The following is a 21,207-nucleotide window of genomic DNA, read 5'->3' on the forward strand; positions in this document are numbered from 1 at the left end:
CTGCGATCCTGCATCCCTCGGGCCCACCTGTCCGGGAGCCTCCGCGGCGGGGCGCCGCGCCGCCCTAGGCTGGTCCCCCCCCCTACCCCGCCCCCATCCGCGCCGCAACCGGCAGCCCGCCGCCCCCTCTTACCCGCGGGGCTCCGGGAGCCGATGCAGCCCATGGCCGGGGAGGGCCCCGCGGAGGCTCAGCTGGGGCCGCGGGCCATCACCTTCCCGAGGCCCGGGAGGGAGGGGGGCAGGAGGGGAAGGGAGGGGCCGCTGGTCCGCCGGCAGCCCGGAGAGTGGGGGCGCGGGGGAGACGTCAGGGCTGGGGGCGGGCTCCGTGACGCCAGCGGGCCCGGGAGGGCGGGGAGCGGGGCTGACGTCACGGCGGAGGGAGCCGCGCCGGCCAAGCCGCCGCCACCCACTGCCGCCGTCACTGTGGCCCCCAAGGACCTGGCCAGGAGGACGACGCCAGCGCCCTCTCCTTGGGACTGCCCACCCCGACCCTGGAGGGCACAGGCCTCTCCCTGGCCACCAGTCCCAGGCGGGGCGGCGAGAAACCGATCTGGGTCCGGCTCCCCTGGCCCTGGCACGGGGAAAGCGAGGCCCAGGCCGGCTCTCCAACCACCCTGGTGGACCACTGCCCAGGGCCGGGCAGCCCCCAGTGCAGAGGGCAGTGGCCAGGGCCCCCTCCAGGGAGAGTGGGGCACAAAGCAGAGAGGCATCGCACTTAATTGAATTCATGTTTAATAATTACAGGCACCGTGCCCCCCCTTCTCCCCCTGCCCAGGCGGTAGCAGAGGAGGTGCGGGGGGCTGGGGCGGAACGCCCCCAGCAGCGAGGACGGCCGTCCCAAAAGTGATTTTCTTAAAATAAAAAAAAGGACCCCAGGGGTAGGCGGTGGTACCCCACCCCCACACCAATTTTATGACTTTATATATAATATATCTCTATGCCCCCAGGGGGAGGGGCGCCTGGCATCGTCCTGGAAGGGGGGGGCCCAGGCAGCCCCAAGCCATCCTGCCTCATCAGCCACCACTTTATTAGCTCAGACACACACCGCGCTACAGGCGCACGCCGCAGCCCCCCCTGCAGTCTGTGCGGCCGGCTGTCTGCGTGTCCATTGGGCGGCCTGGCCACCCCCGGCCCCTGGCCGGCCCCGCCCTCAGTTGTGGTCAGATTCATCCTCGGCCTCACGCAGCCACGTGAAGAAGGCAGTGACAGACTTGAGGGCCACCCCCTTGCCCTGTTGCTCAGCGGGGTCCTTGCTGCTCTCCCAGCTGTAGAAGGCCTCCTCTTTGACCACATCCTCGTCGTAGAGTGCGTCGAAGAACATGCGCAGGAGGTCTGCGGGGAGGGAGAGAGACCTGGTCACCTGGGGCCCAGCCAGACAGGAGGGGGGACAGAAGGGAGGAGACAGACAAGAGTGCTCAGTGGCTGCCAGCCCCCCCCCCCCTTACTGGCTGGCTGCTCCAGGGTGACCACCAGGGCCTGGAGGGCATAGAGTGCCTGCAGCTCCTTCTGCTCATCGCTCACGTATTTCTGGAGAAGCTTCGCTCGGGCTTTCAGCACGGCCACATCCAACCGCAGGGGGGACTCGACTGGGAAGGAGACAGTCACTGAGCTGGGCCCTCCCGGGGGCCTGACCCCCCCCCCCAGCCAGCTTCCCCCCTTACAGATGATGGCTGAATGACAGACGGCCGTCATGAGCGCTCGGACCAGGGTATTGGAGGCCACCTGCTGCTCGCTCAGGTTGGCCTATGGAGGAGAAAAGAGCAAAGCAGGTGAGGCTGAGCCCAGCCTCAACGGGCTACCCACCCGTCCATCTGTCCGGCCCCACCAGAGCCCAGCTCTCTCCCCACCTCGATCCAGTCGTAGATGCGCTGGTTGTTGGGGCTCTCCTTGAGCAGCTTCTTCAGCTGCTGGCTCAGCTCGTCGGGGGACAGCTCTCGCCGGCTGGGTGGCTCCGACTCCTCTCCCAGCGTGTATTCCACTTTCTGGGACCCAAAGTTCAGAGAGTCAGGGGAGGGGGAGGGGCAGCGAGCCAACAAGACGTGGGTGAGGGTCTGGGCCAGCTCTGTGGCAAGGAGCCCTGCCGCCTCCGCCTACCTGCTCAGTGACAAAGGCAGCGATGTCCTGGTCCTCGGGCAGGAACTCTTTCCAGCTGAGGCCAGCCTCTCGCCACAGCGCCCCAACCTTTTTGTGACCCTGAAATAAAAGGCAAGAGCTCTTCAGCCCCCTGGTGCTGCCCCGTCCCAAGCCCAGTCCTCCCAGAACCTCTCCCTAAAAACTGGACAGCAGCCCCAACACCTCACACCCTACGCTGAGCTGAAGTTCCAAAGGGATCCAGAGAAGGTATCAGAGATGTTTACCTTTCAGGTCTAGAGCAAGGTAGGAATTCATGAAGAGGATTAACATTAGCTAAAATGGACAATTTTATCAAGGTAGAAGAGTGGCGAGGGCTGGGCAACTGGGGTTAAGTGACTTGATTTGAACCCAGATGCTCCCCATCTCCATGGAGCCACTTAACAGCCCCCACAATAGGAGAGTGAAACAATGAATTAACTGTTAGAAGGGAAATAGAAAACTGGGAAAATCTACAAGTTTCTCTGATAAAAGGTCTCATCCAAGACCCAAGGAATGGATGCAAATGAGCAAGAGCAAGAGCCTTTCCTCAAATGATAAATGATGGTGGCTTTCACAGGAAGAAGCACAAGCTATCAACAATCACATGAAAACAATTCTCTAAAATCACCAATGCAAGAGCTATGCGAACCCAGGCTAGGGGATGGCACAGCCTTTCTGGAAAAGAATCTGCAATCTGGCCCACAAACAGGTAGCAAAAGACCACAGCAAACTAGTGTTTGATAACACCAAAGATTCACGGTTGGGGTCTAAGAACTTGGCAACAAAATTGCTGGGAAAACTAGAAAGCAATTTGGCAGCAAGTAGGTACAGACCAACATTTTGCACTATCCAGCAAGACACGTTCAAAATGGGTACATGATTTAAGCATTGAGGGGGATATCACAAGCAAATTAGGGGAGCATCGAACAGTTTACCTGTCAGATTTATGGATTAGGGAAAAACTTATGACCAAATAAGACAGAAATTTATGAGACAAAACAATTTTGATTACATGAAGGTTTTGCACAAACAAAACCAATGCAGCCAAATTTAGAATGGAAAGCAGAAAAATTGGGGGAGGGGGAGAGAGAATTTCTAATGCAAGTTTCTCTGAAAAAGGGTTTAATTTCTCATATATAGAGAACTGAGTCAAATTTATAATAGAAGCCATTCTCCAACAACAAATGGCCAAAGGACACGAACAGGCTGTTTTCAAAAGAAAAGCTCCAAAAATTAGGGAAATGAAAATTAAAACAACTCTGAGGTAGTCTCATACCTATCAGATTGGCTAACATGACAGAAAAGGGAAATGATAAATGTTGGGGGGGGGGAGAGATGTGGGAAAATTGGGATAAAAACTGTTGAAGGAACTGTGAACTGACAATCATTCTGGAGAGAAACTTGTAACCACACTAGAAGAGCCATAAAACTACACATACCCATTAACCCAGCAATAGCACTACTGAATCTACACCCTAAGGAGACTAGAGATAAGGGAATAGGACCTACCTGTACCAAAATATTTTTAGCAGCTCCTTTTGTAGTGGCAAAGAATTGCAAATTGAACTTGAGGATTGAACAAATTGTGGTATATTATGGTAATGGAACACTACTATGCTGTAAGGAAATGAGGAGCAGGGTGATTTCAGAAAGACCTTCCTGAACTGATGCAGAGTGAAATAAGTGGAACCAGAAGAACACTGTACAGTAACAGCAATACCGAGGATCAATCAAATGTGACAGACTTAGCGAGGGAGGCTCAGCAATACAATGTTAATGATCCAGGACAACTATGAAGGACTTCTGACAAAGAATGCTCTCCACCCCCAGACAAAGAACTAACTGATTAGAATCAGAATGCAGATCAAAACATATTAGTTTTACTTTATTTTTCTTGGGCTTTGTCTAGTTTCCTTTGCAACATGACCAATATGGAATCTTTTATTTGAGTGAAGATATAGTAAATTGCTCAACTTCTCAAGGAGGGAGAGGGGAAGAAAGACTATGGAACTCAAAATTTAAAGAAACTGATTGTTAAAAGTTGTGTTTACTAACTAAAAAAAATAATATATATATATATATAATACAACTAAAAAAATTTAATATAGTGGCCAAGGGGGAAAAGGAATTAGGCCTACAAAGTTTTACTACAATATACAGTCCCGTGTCCCAGCTTTCCCATCACTAGATTTACAATCCCTCAAAGAAGGAAAAAGCTCTCTACAAAATTTTTCTGGCAGCCTCAAACTGGAAGCCATCGAAGAGTGGTCAGACCCAAACGTGCGCTGTAAAGGTAATGGGCTCTTACTGTGCCATTAGAAATGAGGACAAGGACATTTGGGAGGAAACCAGTTAGACCTTTGTGAACTGGGACATAGCAAAGCGTAGAGCTAGGAGAAATGAGAGCTGGCAGTCGAGACCTTGGATTGACATCATGTGCCATATCCAAAAGAATATGAGAGAGTTTCGTCCTCCCTGCTGCTAGTTTTCTGTCATGGGCTGTCACTGACAGGAGCCATGATGACTGTCAATGACCAATGCCCAGAGGGCATGGGCTTGAGCCCAGATGCCTCCACAACAGTAACACATTAGAACCCAAGTCAGAACCCGATTCTTAATGACTGACATTATTGCTCCACCTTCCCACTGGGTCTACCACTCTGTCATGGTCCCCACCACCTCCTCTTTCCCCTGACCTAGGCAGCCACTCTCCTCCAAACACATCCTTGAGTCACACAGCCACTAGCCTCCTGGCCTCTTGCCTAGACCATGGCTGGTCTCCTGAGTGGTCTGTCTCCCTGATATCGGTCTCATCCTCTCATCCATCCAGGCTCACAGCCACCAAACTCATGTCTCTAAGGAACAAAATGGATTATGTCGTTCCCCAGTGCCACACCAATAAAACCCAAACTCTCTTCACCATTCCTCACCATGTGGCTAATTCACTGGCCAGGTGGGTGACATGGTGGGCAGTGCTGACCCAGGGTCCTGTCTGACACCTCCTGCTCTCCCATTACTTCTGCTTCCTTGAAGACACAGGTTACCCTCTCCTATGGGAAGCTCCTTTGGGTTCCCATGGCTGTCTCAAGTGAACAGGTATAGACCTCACTATTTACACACAAGTTGTTTCTCCCAGTAGAATATAAGCAACTTGAGGGCAGAGGCAACTTTTCATTTTTTTACCACTCAAACCCGGCTAGTCATTAATAAATCCTTCTATAGCAAGGATGCTGTAGGCACCCACAGAGAGGACCAAGTGGGTCTCTTTCCAGAACAAGAGTTCAAGGTGACACATGTTCCCCACCAGTCATGGGAACTCCATGTGGAAGGACGTTGTGGAGTTTTGCTTTGTGAAGTGCCCAGTCAAATCCCAGCTTCCCACTGGCTAGACAGCAAGTTCATCCACTTCTTGAGGGATCTTTTCCCACACCTGTGATAACTTCTTCAACTGAGAACCATGTCCTAAGTGCCACACACTAGGGCACCCTATCACAATGGGGGGGGGGGGGGAGCACACTGGCAAATAAAGACTCAAGACAAAACAATTTCAGATGGGATGCCCCCCACCCTGCCACAGGGGCCTTAAGAAGTCTTCATAGAGAAAATGCCATTTGAGCAGTTTTGAAGGAGTTAAGGAGTTCTGAGAGGCAAAAAAGCAGAGGAGAGCCAGAATCAACATGGTGAGATGGGAGGTAGAATGCTGTGTTTGAAGAACACCAAGGCCAATGTGGCTGGACCGGTGCCAAGGTGAGGCCAAGCTGTGAAGGATTTGAAAAGCCAGAGGAAGAGCCTTCCATGGCATCCTGGGGGAAATAACAGGGAGTCACCAGAACTTGTTGAGGAGGGGAATGACATAGTGAGACCCTCAATTTGGGAAAACACATTGGCACTCTTATAAAGGGTGGCTGAGGCTACAAAGCTGAGAAAGATGGGGGAGCCTCAACAGAAAGAGGGGCATTCAGAAGGATTAGCTTTGAGGGAAAACAAACTGAGCTCATTTTGCATGCTGAATTTGAGACACCAACACAACACAGATGGCAATGTCCCAATGGAGCTCGGGAGTCACTAGGGACAAATGTATTGTGATCAGGAGCTGAGGAGGTCACCAAGAGAGCCCAGCACAAAAATGGGAGGCCCCCCAAGGGGACAGGAAGGGGGAATATATATATGGATGACAGGGACAATCAGGAAGAAAACCTAGAGAACACCCTAGAGAGGATCCCTCCCTGCCCATGTCTTCCTGAAAACCAAGACCCAATTGCTCCGTTCAGGAAGTCTTTTCCCTCATGAGCTTTTCAGCTTCTTGTATTTACTTGCCCCCTAACTGTTGACCAAAACAACATGAATTTCAAGCTGGAAGGAACCTCAGGGCACCTTCCTCAATTTCCTCATCTAGAAAGAGGTCAAAGAGACCTAAGATGATGAACATGGGGAGTAAGATCATCCAGGAATCCAGGACCTGCCTCCCCTCCAAGAGTGACAGCATCTAGCCCTTCTTTTTACAGCACTTTCACAGAAAGTTGGTGACATGCCTGGCCAAGATGGGATTTGAGCCCAGGTCCTCTGGACACTAATGCTAACCTTTGTCCTATAGTGTGGAGAATAGAGATGGCAGTGTACGCCCACATCAAGTTAAGTCTGACTGTAGCCTCCACTCCCCCTAAAGGCATGTGGGCAGCCCTGGAGGGGGAGGGGACCCCTGGCTCAGCATGCCCACTGAATACCTTCCCACCAAGGCCCAAGGAGCCTATCTCCATCCCTGCTCCCAGAATTCCCTACTCACCACACTTTTGCACAGTAACCCCAGGATCTCCAGTAGCAGGGGAGAAGCTTTGCCTAGGGCTTTCAGCGGCTTTGAGATTTCCCTGTGGGGACAGAGAAGGCCAGACTTGGGTCACTTCACCACATCACCAAGCCTGGCACATTCCTTTGGGGAGTTTAGGAACACAAAGGCCAATTACCTGAAAAATTCCCCCATGGGCACCCCACCTTCCCGAAGGATCGGCGTCACTAGTTCTGCCAAGTACAGCCACACATGAGGGATATCAATCTCCATGTCTTCAGCCACTTCCAGAATCTCATGGAGCCTGCAAAGACCAGGAGTGAGGACCCTCCACCCAGAGGCAGCCAGCCACACATCCAATTTGCCACACCTGCAGTGGCTGCCCCAAGATGCTGAAAAAGTGAGCAGACCTCGTTGTGTGTGTGGGGGGGGGGGGGGGGGGGGGGTGGCAGCCTCCCTTGACCCCTGGGAAGAGGAGCAGGCAGGCTTACCCTTGATAATATTGGCTAGTAGTGAGGTGACCAGCACAGAGGAGCTGGTGCAACAGCTGGCCCATATGTTCCCGGGCAATGGTGCTGCGCTCCAGGGTCGACTCGATGCCGTTCCGAACGAAGATGAAGAGCAGTGACGGGGAGGCCAGTTCCTGCACACACTGTACCGCTTCCTGGAGGCATGATGGAGGGAATCAGGTGGGCCCGGGCCCATGGCAGCGCCTCCACCTGGGAGCTGCCCCTCCCTGCCCACCCCTGCCTCACCTTCATGTCATTGAGGTGCAGGAACTCCTCGATGATGGCTTTGGACTTCTTCTCTAGCTCCTCCTCAGACAGTGCAGCTTTGGGGGGACCAGCAGAGGCCGTGGCACCCTCCCGTTTCACTGCAGAGAGAGAGATGGATAGGGAGGTGGAGGGGTCCCTGACTTAGCTGGCCTCTTAGTTAGCCCCCAAGCCCCAACTTGCCCTCACCTGTGTCCCGACTTCGGTCACGCTCCTCAGTCAGGCTGGCTGCCTTGCGTAGACCCTCCGGTTGGAGAGGTCGCTCTCGGCTTCGCTCCTCCACCTCTTTGCTAAAGCTACGTTTGGGGATCTGGGCCCGAGCTCGGTCCAAGCGGTCCCCACGTTCCCCTCCCCGCTCACTACGCTCCAGGCGATCTCCTCGATCCCCAGCTTTCTCTCCACGTTCCCTGCTCAGACTGCTCCTGTAAGAAGGGTCAGCTGAGGCTTGGCACAAAAGCTGGGCCCTCCCACACCCAGAGAGGAACAGGGAATGCAACAGGGCATTCCCCCAGCAATGGAGGCCTTACCTTTGTACCACCCGCCGTGCATCTGTGCTCTCTGGGGGTGCTGCCTGTTGCAGGGCAGAGAAACGATTCAAGGTGCTAGTGGATGGGCGGGCTGTCTCAGAGGCTGGAAAGACAAGAGCCCAAAAATACAAACCCTCTCCTTTCTAGTCCCAGGACCCCTTTCAAAGGCCTCCACATTCATCATGAGTGCCCCTGGCCCCTGTGTTCATACCTGAGTCTGAGGGCTTGGCTCCCATGCCCCCACTGCTGCCTTTGCCCCAGCTCAGACGTCCCCCAGGGGCAAAGAGTTGGTTGTTGGAGTCAATGGATCCAGGCTAAGGAGTTCCAGACAGGAGAACAGGGTCATGGATCTGGGGTGGCCCTTGCCCCAAGGCCCAGCTCCACCCAACTTCATCAAGTAAAAAAAGTCTAAATTCACAAGGTGAAAAGATCAGCTGTCTCTCCTCCTCCTCTCCCCTATTCACCCACAACAATCCCTAAATCAACACGCTTTTCACTGTGTCTTCCAACCTTTGTGATCTTGGTGATTCGGGAGGTATCAATGGGTCTGCTGCCTTTGCTGATAGGGACGGTATTCCAGCCTCCATCATCCACGACCAAACCCCCTCGGCCTAGAAAGAGGGTACCAATTAGCACCAAACCAAGAGTCCAAACCAAAGTGGTCCTTGGCTACAGGCAGCTTCAACTCTCCTCAGAACCTCAGCTCCATCACAGTATCTCAGTGGCCCAGACACATGGTACTCAAAAGGTCATCACTGGAGAGTCCTACTCCCATGCCCCATACCTCTCCTTGACAAGTGAACTTTCTTGAAAGGCAGGTCAAGTACAGTGGCAGCAGCCCACCCCCCCACCCACCCCCCATTCCCTTCTAGCATCTCATTGCTCCTAAGCCAGAGACCAAAAAAGCCCTACATCAACCCCATGGACTCACTGCCTGGAGGAGGTCCTGGAGGGCCCCGGCGCTTATCCCCTCCCTTAGCCATGAGCTGCTGGACTTTGATATGTTCCCGGTGTTCCTCCATCTCTGCCTCCTTGTGAATCTGGTCGATAGTCTTGGGGCCCTGGTCTCCCCGGCGTGGGACCCAGTTGCTCTACAAAGACAGGGAGGCCAGCTCAGGAAAAATGAACAGAATGGACTCTAGAAATGGACAAGGAGAGGCCAGCCTGGACCACACTTACTCTGCGGAGATCCAGCACATCCTGCAACATAAACCGGATTCTGGACGAAGTCTTCTTCTCCTTGATGATCTTCTCCATTTGGTTGAAATACTGATCCATTCGGGGCTAAAGAGGAGGTGGCACAACGCTCAGAGAGAAAGTGGCTGGCCTCTCCACAAAAGACCCTAAACCCCTTCAAGGTGGCCTCTCCTCAGAACCTCAGTTCCATCAACAAAACTCAGTGGCCCAGACACAACGGCCCAAATAGGTGGTCATCAGTGGAGAACCCAGCCTCCTATATCCCATCAGCCCTGCACTATCTTCATCAGTTGTGAACCCACACTTCCTAGCACTGCCCTCATCCCTGGCTCCCTACCTTGGCCTTCTCAAAGTCAAGGTCTTTGCCAATGGTGGTGAGCAGGCGGCAAAGGCACTCAAGGGACTCTTCATCATGGTTCTTCAGCAACTTGACCACGCAGTCATGCATGATGGCCTCAGTTAGCATCTTCAGCTTAAATAGCTCCCCAATGAACTTGATGTTGCCCAGGGAGCGTCTCCGGGCTATGTCTCGGGCTTCTTCAAGCTCCTCTTTCAGGCGACCCCGTTCCTCGGCCTGAAAGCCACATGGGGGGGTGGGAGGGTGATGAGATCAGAAATGAGTTAGATCATAAGAAGCAACTAGCCTTGCCCTCCCCTCCCTTTGCCTCTGGATCTAACATCAACTACTGAGCTCCATATACAAAGGACCATGCCAGAGACTGAGGGAGAGGCATTTTATGAAGCTACCACTGTAGAAGTGAAGGAGACAGGCCCAGATATCTCTAGTAGGGAAAAGACCTGTACGTGACTATAAAGAAAAAGGAATGGGAGCATTTAGGCACTACAAATTATGTGACTGAAAGAGGGAAAAGTCCCACTTGGCTCAAAGAGCCCAAAGAGTTCCAGAGGAAGAGGACCATCTCCCTGAGAGAGGGCTAGCTTAAAGGACTACAAGCCCATGAAGCACATTACAGGATACCCTCTAGTTGAAGCCCTAATTATACGAAGGGAAAGAACGTGAGATAATGGTGGAAAATAGCTCAGAGCCCAATTATGGAAAGTCCCAGATGCTGAGCCAAGTCTGGACTTTCTTTGGTCAACAATGGGAACCTGCCCAAGATTCTGACTAACAAAGTATGGAAGAAGTGGGTATATGTACTAGCAGTTAGCAGGGCAGAGGGACTGGGATAGAGAGCTGGAGACTAGGTATGGGATCATTTTAAGCCGAACAAGGGGTAGTAATGACCTATCTACCCAAGGGGGAAGCACAGGGCCTTTAATTCCCACCCCACCCAGAGCCTCAATAGCTCTAAAGGAGGGAGATGCCTGGGCCCGCACCGTAGCAGCTTCGTCCATCTCCTTCTGCTTTTTCTCAAATACTTCGTCGTCATCTTTGTCTTTCTCAAATTCCTTCTGACACCTGTTTAGCAGCAGCTTCCGGAAATTGACTGTGACCGTGGGTTTGTCAGTCGTGGGCACCTTCAACTGTGGGGAGTGAAGAGAGGTATTAGAAGGGGAAAGAGGGGGCAGTCCCTAAGACAGAGAAGCAGGTTTGGGGAAGCAACGGCACTAACCCCCATGAGGCAGCGGCACATGTTGGCATAGGCCACAGAGAAGTTCGGCTCCGAGATGGCCTTCTCGAAGATAAGGTCGATGACCCCTTTGAGGCGCTCCTCTGTGTCAATGGCCAGCTGCTGAACTTGCTTCATTAGCTGCTGAAACATCTGGGGCGTCAACTTGTTTAGAATGGATCGCACCCTTCGGAACAGGTCCTGGAAAGGAGAAAGGGTCAGCGAGCCTCCCAAGGGCCTTGTACTCAAAGAAGAGGAGCAGAGGGTAGGCAAGTCTCAGGATGAAGTCAGGGCAAGTCAGCCCAGGGCACCGCCATGCCACCACCCTGCCCCAGGCACCTGGGTTTTGCTGCCGTCAGCATCTTCTTCTCCCCGGTCCTTTTCGGTGGGGCCCCGTTTGCTGCTTGGCTTCCAGGCCTTCTCAGCTTTATTGAGTTTCACATCTTCACTGAGTAGGACTGTGGCAATGATCTTACGTGGTTCCTTTCGAAGCCCCTGCTGAGAGCGCCGGGGGCCGAGGCCAGCCGGCTAAGAGCGGGGCCGGGTGAGAAAGGCCATAGGATAGGGTTACCCCAAGCAAGGCTGGGCAGGAAGCCTTCTCAGCTGCCTTGATTTTCCCAAGCCACCCATTGCTCAGTCAGCCCACAAAGCAAATCCAGCATTCTCACTCACCGGTCCCCGGGGTAGCTCACTGCCTGGCCCCCCACCAGGCCCTCCCCTTGGGGGGCCCCGATTACTGAGGTTGGGCCGACCCAGGTTGGCAAAAGATGGGGTGAAGTCAGGGCCAGAGTTCATGATGGTTAGGCGGGTGGGGTCCAGTGGCCGAAGAGGTGTCTTGTTCGCCTGGCCATGGAAGAGGAGCTTTCAGCAATGAGATAGGAGCCCCTGGGGCACCCAGCCTTGGGCACAGCTCCTCCCAAGTCAGCCAAAGAGCCCACCCAGCGACACCAACCTTGTCTAGCACCACATCACTGATGTGAGGCAGGCCCTCTGGCTTCTGCATACTGGCAAAAATGAACTGGAATCCAAGCAGGAACTCCCGGTCATAACGCTTCTTCTCCTCTGGATTTAAAGGCTTCCACTGATCTGAGAACATGGAAGAGAGAGGGGTTCTAAAAAGTGGTGGCTCCCTCCCAGCTTGGCTTCTCTCCCCCAGTGGCGGGCAGGAAGGCTGGCAGACTGGCACGGAAGCACAGCCTGGCCCAGCCCAGCCCAGCCCAGCCCAGCTCGGCTCTACTTAAAGCTCACCAGACTTGTACTGGTACTTCTGGTCTCCGGGTTGGATGTTCTCAGCATCGTCAATCTTGTCTTCCTTTTCCTCCCAGGTTTCCTCTGTTTCCTCAGGCCGGGGGCTCCCAGGGCTGCCCTCTGGCTCTGGGGTTGGCGCACTCTCTGCAGGGGACTGATTTCCAGACTCTGCCACCCCCTCATTCACCTGTGGGCACAGGACACTGGGCTCTAGGACCATCCCTACCCTTGTTGGGGCTGACAGGCTTCTATCCTGCCCTAGCCTCCCCACTTACCTCCTTGAAGGCGTCCAGCAGGTCTCCCACGGTCTCCTTCTTATTTAGTTCCTTGATTCTCCGTCTCTTCTTTGGCACAGATATTGCCACCACTAAAGGGGGATCAAAGGCCAGAATGCTTTAAAACACTGCTCCCTCCTCCAAAAACAGCCCAGGCTCTGCCTTAGGGCTGGGTCTCCTCAGATCCTCAACTCCATCACAAGGCTTCAGTGGCCCAGACACGACGGCACAAACAGGATCTCATCAGTGAAGACCCAGAAAGCCCACCTGTTAGCCTGGCCCCACCTCTCCCCTCTTTTTCCCTGTCTAGGCCCTAGCCCCCCTCTCTCTGCCATCTCTATGATGTCAGCCTCACCTCCAGGCGTCTTGATGGCCCCCTCCCCTTCCCAAACCTATTCCACTGGGTGTGTTCCATACAGAACAAGCTAAGGAGAGTCTCAGATGCTTCAGCAACTGAGCATATGAGTCCGTGAACGGCTATCCCACCCCTCTACCCCTCACCTTGGGTGGCCGTCTCGTCAAGGCTCTGGGGAAGGGGGGCTGGGGTGGGGGTGGTCTCAGGGGGCAACGATTCCTCTCCTCCCTTCTCCCCTTCAGTCTCCCCTTCCTCCTCGTCCTCCTCCTCCTCCTCCTCCTCATTCTCTAGCTCTTCCTCCTGGGCAGGAGGTGCAGCAGGTGGCCCGGGAAGGTCGGCAGGGAGGGTGGGCAGTGCCGGCGCTGGTGCTGGCGCCGCCGCCACCTCCTCAGCCGGCTCCTCGGGCTCGGCAATAGGGCTCAGGTCCATGGCAGGGGGAGAGGGGGCCCCGTTGGGCAGCTCCTCTGGCTGGGCCGTAGGGGCCACAAGTGTGAATTCCTGGGGACAGGCTGGGGGGGTTGGCGGCACAGGAACCGCTTCAGCCTGGCCCACCTCTAGCTGGGCCTCTGGCTCCTCCGCAGGGGCCACGCCGTTGGGCTCAGGAGAAACCTCGGTGTCCGGAGGCTGTAGGAGGCTGGGAGGCTGGGCAAGGGCAGGCTCAGGGGCTGGTAGAGGACTAGTCACTTCTGCCTCTGAGGAGGGTCCGGGGGAGGCACAGGGCTGTTGGAGAGCGAGAGCAGGGCAGGGCAGCTCTGGGGCTTCATGGGCAGTGGAGTCAGTGGTGGCAGCGGTGGCGGTGGCAGCAGCGGCAGGTTCCTCGACAGTCATCTGCATTATCACCGTGGCTGTCATCGTGTCCTCGGTAATGGGGAGGACCGAGAGACTCGGCTCAGGCCCTGGTTGTAAAACTGGAGGTGGTGGTGACGGGGCTGGGGAAGGAGAGGACGGCTGGGATGGAGAGTCTGAGGGGCTGTGCTCCGGGCCAAGCCCTGGCCGGCCCCCGACGGTTGCTCCCTGAGGCCGGTCATCTGTAACAGAGAAAAAAGGAGTCCCTTAACCATGCGTCCCTTTCCTCACACTTTCCCTCCCGGTCAATGACGACAGAGACCACCTCCTTACCCGGGCGGACGATGACAGCAACCTGGGGAGTCTCCCCGTTGGCCTGAGGCTCCAGACCTCCTCCTGTCTGTGAGAAGCAAAAGGTCAACCTGCTGGTCCCAAGGAGCCCACAAGCCCTGCTGCTTGTTCCCCATCCCTTCCCAGGGTTCCCGACTCTCAGGGCCGGCTGCTGCCTGAGATACTTTAGGGAAAAGGGGAATCCTGGAGAAAGCTCTGGAGCCCTTTGCCCTGAGGCTCGGGTCAGGTAGTAACACCCATTAGTACCTGGGGAGGAGTGGGAGTGGAGGAGGTCCGGGCCCCAGACATGATCTCCTCTGTGATATCCTTCCCTCCCTGGTTGGGATCTCGAATCCGAATCTGGGAAAAGGGTGTAAGATGAGTGGGGAGCAGGGGGAGCCCACTTCTCCTCCCTGCCCCCACTCCACCCCTCCCCCACTAGGAAACAGGTAGGTAGATATCAGTAACCCCCTGAATTCCACTGCTGACCCAAGCACCCTGCTCCTAGAGTCGCAGCCCCCACCCCCACGAGACCCTCGACCTCACAGAGCGCCCAGTACATCACAATGCCCCCCCTCACTACTGCCCCCCCAATGCTCTAAGCCAACAGCAGACTCCTCCCTCCCACCTTGGGGACTCAGATCAGCCCTCAAACAGCCCAATTCTGGCCAAGGATTGCCTGGTCTCTGGGCAGGGCCCAGGCTCCAGGGGGTGGAGCCACAGTGACTCAGCGGCTTCCCCAGCCCTGGCACCCCATTCTGGGCACCACGCCCAGGGCTGGAGGACTGAGCAGAGGCGGAGGCTAGCGAGAGCTTCCAGGACATGGCGGGTGGGGGTGGGGGCACACAACACATGACAAATCATTCCCCAGAAACAAAAATCAACACGGGCTCTCAGGTCCTTCCAACACGGACTGGGGCTCCTTACCCCTCCCCTCAAAGCTGGACATTCATTGCCCAGCTTTCTAGCTCCAGAGGTCCCTTGCCCCTGCCCCCCTCCTCTCCTGGCTGGAACCCTTCTCCCAGAATCCCCCTGCTCTGACCCACACTGCCCTGGCTCCCACCTGACCTTGCCTCCTCCTTCCCAGATCCCCAATTCTCCCTCAGTGCTGAGGCTCACCGTTTTTCGTTCCCTCTTGGGAGCAATCTGAGGTGGCTGGTTCATCATGACTGGGGCGGGGGCCACGCCAGGTGGAAACTGCTGCACACCCTGGGCTGGGTAGTAGGCACCGGCTTTGCAGGAGGGGGCCGGGTAGGGGTAGGAAGGATGAGGAGCGAGGGCAAAGTCAGGACCCAACCATGGACAGAGACGCCGGCTCATGCACCCCTCAGGCCCCCAGAACTTGCCTTCCCCACAGGAGAGGAGGGGAGGAGAGCAGAGGAGAGGAGAGGGGAACCAGGGCCTTTGCCCCTTGCCCCGCCCCCCACCCCCAGGGAACTCAGCGTCTACAGAAGCCGGGGAACCAGTCTGAGTTGCGTTTACAAGAATTCCTGACACACACCTCTGGATGGAAGGCACCCCACACACGCATACACAGACACACCCCCCCAGCCCCAATCATCCAGGCTCCAAACCTAGGTCAGAGGCCCAAGAATATCAACAAATGACTCCTATGGAAGGATGCCCTTTCCTTTTTTCTACCCAGGGAGCGAGGACAATGTGTGCTAGAAGACCAGAGACCCCTGACTGAGGACACCAAATCTGATTTACCAACTTTGGAGGGCCCCTCCCTGCCCCTCCCTCCATTTCCCCCTGGCTCTAAAGCCCTTTGGCAGAGGTGTGGACAGAAAGAGAATAGGAAATGGCAGCCTGGCCAAGAGTCAGTTTGGCCACACTAGGGAGAGAGGGAGGGAGGAAGAGAGAGAGGGAGGAGGGAGGGAGCACCTTCCCCCAAGAGCTGCCAAATGGGGACAGACTGACAGACAGATGTCAGTCTGTCCATCCATTCATTCAGCTAAGCTCCCCAACCCCTGCCTGTGGGCCGTGTGCTGCTGGCAGGCCCCTCACTGGAGCTCCTGCTCTAATACTCCTTGCCCTGGGGAGGACTCCAAGTCTCTTGGCAGAAGGATAAAGTCTACTCCCTCCCACCCCCCACTATTTGTTAAACATTAAGCCCCAATATTAATCCCATCACTTTGATCCCAACACTGAAGGCCAAAGCTTATTTTTACAATCTAGGAATTCTCTCCTTGCAGGCTCCCCAGGCACACTCCAGCCCATCCCTTCTCTCTCCCTGCTCTTACCGTAGGTCCCAAATTCAGTGGGGCTTGCTCCAGGATAGAAGCTGGGGGCTCCTGGTTGCACTGGATACTGCTGGGTAGGGACAACATACGTGGAACGGCCCTGGGGGGTGAGGGGGAGAGGAAGTGAGGATGAGTCCCTGACCACACTCTTGGGCCAGAATCCTGGAAAAGTGGGGCCAGGCAGGCAGGAGACCAAAATTAAGAGAATGGCTCAGGTCCCACTTCCGGGGATAGGAGATCCCTGCCTCACCTGTCCAGGGATGTAGTAGGCGCCTTGGGAGGGCGGATAGGAGATCTGGGAGGGGATCATCATCACTTGGGAACCCGCGGGGTAGACGTGGGCAGCTGGGCCAGGCCTGGCAGGGGCTGCACTCGGTACTCGGGAGGCTGCGCTACTCGGGGGCTGAGCCCGGCTTGCATAGAAATGCTGGGGGGGGGGGAGGGTGAGGAAGGAAACGGAAGGGTTAGGGCTCACTCCAGCATCAATGAGAAACGAGGCTGCTGCAGCCAGGGGGCTCCACTAACCAGCCCTGGGGGCTAGACACTAGCCAGCTCAGCCTGACTTGGCCATCACCTCTGGCCTCGCTGCCAGAGGGCCATGCACTCCCCATGGTACCATTAAAAAGGAAGACCCCTCTCAGGACCAAAGTGGACCTGCCTGCCCTGACCCTTCCAGGCAACATAGACCAGCATGCACTGCTCTGGCCCCCAAGACACTAGGGAGGTGGCTTTAACATGCAGACCTCTCTCCCATCCCCCAGAAGGTCTATAAAAACTAAGCCCCCTACACATGCACTATGCTGGCTATCACCCTAGGTGGAGACTCGGCTATCCCGTCCCACCCCCTAGAGGTCCCTGGCCCTGCTGCCCCGCCCGTGGCTGGGAGACCAGGAGATGGTCGAGGATCAGGCAAGAGGCATTACCTGCAGAGACCTGAATCCTCCCTGAGAGCACATGGGGACAGGAAAGAAGAGAATTATCCCCCAGGTGGCCAGGGATGGAGTGAGGAGAATAGGGAAAGAAGCATCCTTTCTTAGGAGGAAGGAAGCAGGGAAGGGGAGAAAAAATGGGGCTCCTCTCCCCCATGGGCTAGAGTGGCAACAAGGGACAATGACCAGAGCTACTGCGACCACCAGGAGAAGAGAGGAGACAGAAAAGATGTAAGCTCCATTAGGGCCACCCCAGGTGCACTGCTCCCAGCTCTGTGGGGCTCCCCGTTAGGGTCACCCCCATAACCTAGGCGTGTCTCCTGTGGGCACTCATTATCAAATAATGCACTGAAAAAGAGTAAGGGGACACAGGAGAACAAGGATTGGAAGAGATCAGAGTCAGGTGCGAGGAGCCAGGCCCTGAACACTCTACTCTCCTGGCCCTGCCCCAGCCCCCACCCCTGGCCCCAGCTGCCTCCCCACAGACCCTCACCTGTCGGGGCTGAGAAGGCGTGTTCATTTGGGTCGCTGGTGGCGGGTTAAACACCACCGGTGCCGTCTGCCCCGGGGGGAATGCCGGCTAAAAAGGGGAAGACCAGAATTCAGCAAGAGGGGAAACTAAGAGAAACTGTTGGGGGGGTTCAATGAGGGTCAAGAGCAGCAAGCTAGATAATGGGCTCCCCCAAGACAGGAGGCCATGACCCCTCCCTCCCTCCCCATTATGCCTACTCTGTCTTCAACCTAAGGGGTGGGAGGTAGGGAATTGATCTGGGCCTTGTTCTTCACGGAACACCCCCCCCAACTTTGGGCCTGGACCCAGCCTTCCCCCTTTTGGTCTTATTACCTGGGGGAGGCCAGGGGATGGGGCAGGTGGGGGGCCTGTGGGCTGCGGAGCTTTATTCATTTCATTTGGTGCCGCATCAGGGTCCCCCCAGCACCTGTTGAGAAAAGGGGAGGGGGGGTCAGAGAAAGGCCAGGAGGGAGTCTAAGGCCCTAAAGCTCTCCCCTATTCCCCACTTCACTCACCCCCTCAGGAAACAACCAATCCACGCTGTAGCCTATGGGCTCTGGGCATCCAAGGGGCCTAGGATTAGAAGGGGAGGGGGAGTCAACCCAGCTCAAGAAGCCAAAGACCAACCAGACTGGAAATTCCAGGTATCCCTGGCATGGAGTTCCAGGAACAAAAAAGGGAGACCCCCCCCCACCCCAACACCTCAGAAAAGGCAAAAGACACACCAAGAAAAATGACTTCTCAAGAAAGCATGTGGAGAGCAGAGTAGCAAAGAAAGCCTCTGTGGGAGCCAGCTGGGCCCCAGCAAGGGTCTGAGTCCAGGGGCTGGACTAGGAGATCAGCAGGAAAGAGGCTCAGGGCCCAGAACCAGAACTGACACTGGCTCCCTACTGGGAAGAAGGAGACAAGGACTGGGGAAGTAAGCCCAGAAGGGGAGGCCCTGAGGCCAAGCCAGGTCAGGGAGGGAGGCTCTTCCAGGGAGAAACCCTAAGGACATGTTAGTCCTGGGAAGGGGAGATTTTAATAGAGCAAAGAGGATGGGAGGAGGGAGGGAGGGAGAGAGGGAGAGACGGAGAGACGGAGAGACACAGAGACACAGAGAGAGAGAGAGAGAGAGAGAGAGAGAGAGAGAGAGAGAGAGAGAGAGAGAGAGAGAGAAAAGGGCAAGAAAAGGAAACAGTGCCTGGCACACAGTAGGTGCTAAATAAGAAATGCTTCTTACAAGAGTAAAGAGATTGGATAGAGGGCCCCAACATCTAGAGGGTGCACAGTAGATACTAAACAAGAAATGGTTCTTCTTACAGAGTAAAAAGGACAGGGGGGAGGGGGCCAGGCCTGGCACACTAGTAGGTATTAAATAGAAAATGCTTCCCTCTAAAGAGCAAAAAGGGGGAAGAAAACACAGTATCTGACATATAGTAGGTGCCAAACAGGGAATGTCTTCTCTTACAGAGAATAGAAGTAAAAAGAGGGAGCCCCAGGGCCTGGCACACAGTAGGTGCCACATAATTAATGCTTCTTACAGAGCAGAAAATAGGGGGTATAGAGAGGGGAGCCCTGGGCCTGGCACACTGTAGGTGACAAATAAGAAATGCTTCCTTCAATAAAGCAAGGGTTAAGAGTTATAGAAAGGGGATCCTGGGGTCTGGTACATACTAAGTGCCAAATAACAAACGCCTCATCTTACAAAATTGAGAATGGGGAACATAGAGAGGGGGTCCCTGGGCCTGGCACATGGTAAGTGCCAAACAGTTAATGCCTCCTCTTACAAAGTAGAGAATTGGGGGGGGGGGGCTGCCCTGAGAGGGTTTCCTGGCACACAGTAGGTGCCAAATATTTAATGCTTCCTCTTACAGAGCAGAGAATGGGGTACCTGGGAGGGGGGGGGCCCAGGCCTGGCCCACGGTGGGTGCCATAGGATGAGTAAAGGGGCCTGGGCCCACGGACAGCGCTTCCTCCTCTAGAGCAGGGGCCGGGAAAGGGGGCGGTGGGGCTGGGCCGAGGTCGGACAAGGAGCGGGGGAAGGGGGGAGGACGTGTGACCGACAGACGGACGGGCTCTGGGGCAGATAAGGGTCGGGCCGGGTCGTGCCGGGCCAGCCCGGGGCTGGGCGGGTGGCGGCACCAGAGAACAACGTGTCACTTCCCGCCCCGCCGCCCGCCCGGCCCCAGCCCCAGCTCGGCCCCGCGCTTAGCAGGCCCAGCTCCCGGCCCCCGCGCTCAACCCGGCCCGGCGGGCGGCCGGCACACGTGGGCAGGCTAGCGAGAGGGCGGCAGGGCCGGGCCGGGCTGAGCGCGGGGCCGGGGCCGGGCCGGGCCCGGCCCGGAGGGAGGGCGGGCGGCGGGGCGGGGCCGGGCCGGGCCGGAGCCGGCGGCGGCAGGGTCGGGCGGGCGGCCCCAGGCCGGATGGCGGCGGATGCCGGGGGGAGGGGGCCCGGCTCGGGCCCGGACATGGCGCCGTTACCTTCAGTCTCCTTCAGTCCGCGCGGCCGAGCCCCACGCAGCCGCACAGGCGTCGTCCACGACCATTTCCGGCTCCCGCACACCGCTCCGGCTCCGCCGCCGCCTCTTCCCCGAGGCGCAGGCGCAGGCGCAGGCGCAGGCGCGGCCCGGCCCGCCACGTGACCGCCGCGGCGCAGGGGGCTGGGTGGCGCTGGCCAGGGCCCGGGCTGGGGACGGCCGCGGCGTGTGCCGTCATCGCCGTCACGCCGTCGTTTCCCCCTCCCACCTTCGCTGCCGCAGCGAAGAGTTCTCCCCGCCCCCACTGCAATGGAGGGGGAAAGGCCTACGCGATCACGTGGCCCCGCTAGGCGGCCCGAATCTCCCAGCTCGCTACCCTACAGTTCCTGGACCTTGGGTAGCCCCTCCGGGGCCAGCACCCTGAACGACCCACCCCTACCCTTGGGGCTCCCTGGCCGGACTGGGGCGGAACCGCGAGGTTTCTGGAAGAGCTTGGCCGGTGTGGGGATGCTGGAGACCGCGGACATCACCTCCCTCCCCCGCCGGGGGCCTGACCTTAAGCGGAGGCCCAGCCGCGTCCCCTAGGGACAGCTCCAGGGGCCACCTTCCAGAGGAAACTACGGTTCCATCCAGCAAGGCGGAAATCGAGAGGGTTTGCTGATGGAGATGAGGACACCCCGAAGGATGTGGGCCCCCCGAGGGCTGGGACCCCTGGCACTTAGAGGCTACAGGGGGTCTGTACACAGGAAGCACTAAATCAATGCTTCGTTCCTATCTTCAGGACCGACCTGTAAAAGGCAGCCAACCACATATTCAGTGGTTCTGAAGAGGAGCAAGAGACTGGAAAGCACTGAGGGCGCTAAGGGTAGGGAAGGCCAATTTGTGGGATGTTAGGTTTGTTCCAGGCACTAACCCGAAGGTTTACTAATCTGCTGGGCTGGGGGGTGGGGAGCAGAGTTCAGGGGAGGTCTGGACCAAAATGGAGCATCAACACTAGGCTGGCCGGTAGTGCCCAGTGGACAAGGGACAGCTGCCTGGCTTATGCCTTACTTGACCTCATTGTTTCATTCAGAAATAACTTTAAACTTTACTCAACCTGCAGAGGACC

The 21,207-nt window shown here is 56.3% G+C and overlaps 1 protein-coding gene and 3 non-coding genes across 9 annotated transcripts; all 4 read right to left on the reverse strand.

Moving 5' to 3' along the window:
* Window positions 1–715: 715 nt before the first annotated feature.
* EIF4G1 (eukaryotic translation initiation factor 4 gamma 1) lies at window positions 716–20,242 on the reverse strand. 6 transcript variants are annotated; one of them, XM_056819890.1, is made up of 33 exons: window positions 20,104–20,242; window positions 18,156–18,213; window positions 17,974–18,067; window positions 17,623–17,709; window positions 16,451–16,627; window positions 16,201–16,300; window positions 15,077–15,189; window positions 14,225–14,317; window positions 13,961–14,027; window positions 12,988–13,869; window positions 12,487–12,578; window positions 12,212–12,398; window positions 11,916–12,049; window positions 11,636–11,806; window positions 11,303–11,491; window positions 10,967–11,164; window positions 10,731–10,877; window positions 9,730–9,966; window positions 9,375–9,479; window positions 9,127–9,286; window positions 8,706–8,806; window positions 8,407–8,509; window positions 8,196–8,298; window positions 7,858–8,090; window positions 7,651–7,769; window positions 7,387–7,559; window positions 7,074–7,199; window positions 6,896–6,977; window positions 2,095–2,193; window positions 1,848–1,982; window positions 1,662–1,743; window positions 1,446–1,586; window positions 716–1,332 (listed from the first exon to the last, which is right to left on the reverse strand). In XM_056819890.1, the coding sequence occupies exons 3-33, from the start codon at window positions 18,031–18,033 to the stop codon at window positions 1,151–1,153; spliced, it is 4,878 nt and encodes a 1,625-aa protein (XP_056675868.1). In that variant the 5' UTR covers window positions 18,034–18,067; window positions 18,156–18,213; window positions 20,104–20,242; the 3' UTR covers window positions 716–1,150. The 6 variants fall into 6 exon arrangements, with proteins under 6 accessions (XP_056675868.1, XP_056675871.1, XP_056675872.1 ...); XM_056819893.1 differs by lacking the exon at window positions 17,974–18,067; XM_056819894.1 differs by lacking the exon at window positions 16,451–16,627.
* On the reverse strand, window positions 8,883–8,956 carry LOC130457802 (small nucleolar RNA SNORD66). Its single transcript, XR_008917076.1, has one exon. It is a non-coding gene; the product is annotated as a small nucleolar RNA SNORD66 (small nucleolar RNA).
* LOC130457803 (small nucleolar RNA SNORD66) lies at window positions 9,561–9,637 on the reverse strand. The gene has a single exon (XR_008917077.1). It is a non-coding gene; the product is annotated as a small nucleolar RNA SNORD66 (small nucleolar RNA).
* On the reverse strand, window positions 12,662–12,738 carry LOC130457801 (small nucleolar RNA SNORD66). Its single transcript, XR_008917075.1, has one exon. It is a non-coding gene; the product is annotated as a small nucleolar RNA SNORD66 (small nucleolar RNA).
* Window positions 20,243–21,207: the final 965 nt, after the last annotated feature.

Source organism: Monodelphis domestica, chromosome 2 (assembly GCF_027887165.1).
Source record: "Monodelphis domestica isolate mMonDom1 chromosome 2, mMonDom1.pri, whole genome shotgun sequence".
NCBI lineage: Eukaryota > Metazoa > Chordata > Mammalia > Didelphimorphia > Didelphidae > Monodelphis > Monodelphis domestica.

What these genes read in the sequence shown, in the direction of transcription:
- EIF4G1 (XM_056819890.1), bottom strand. Translation starts at nt 18,033, where the DNA reads ATGAATAAAGCTCCGCAGCCCACAGGCCCCCCACCTGCCCCATCCCCT. An exon ending in TGACGAGACGGCCACCCAAG is followed by an intron (nt 12,579 to 12,987) that starts GTGAGGGGTAGA and finishes ATCCCCCTTTAG; the next exon opens with TGGTGGCAATATCTGTGCCA. An exon ending in AGCCAAGCCCTCAGACTCAG is followed by an intron (nt 8,299 to 8,406) that starts GTATGAACACAG and finishes TTGTCTTTCCAG; the next exon opens with CCTCTGAGACAGCCCGCCCA.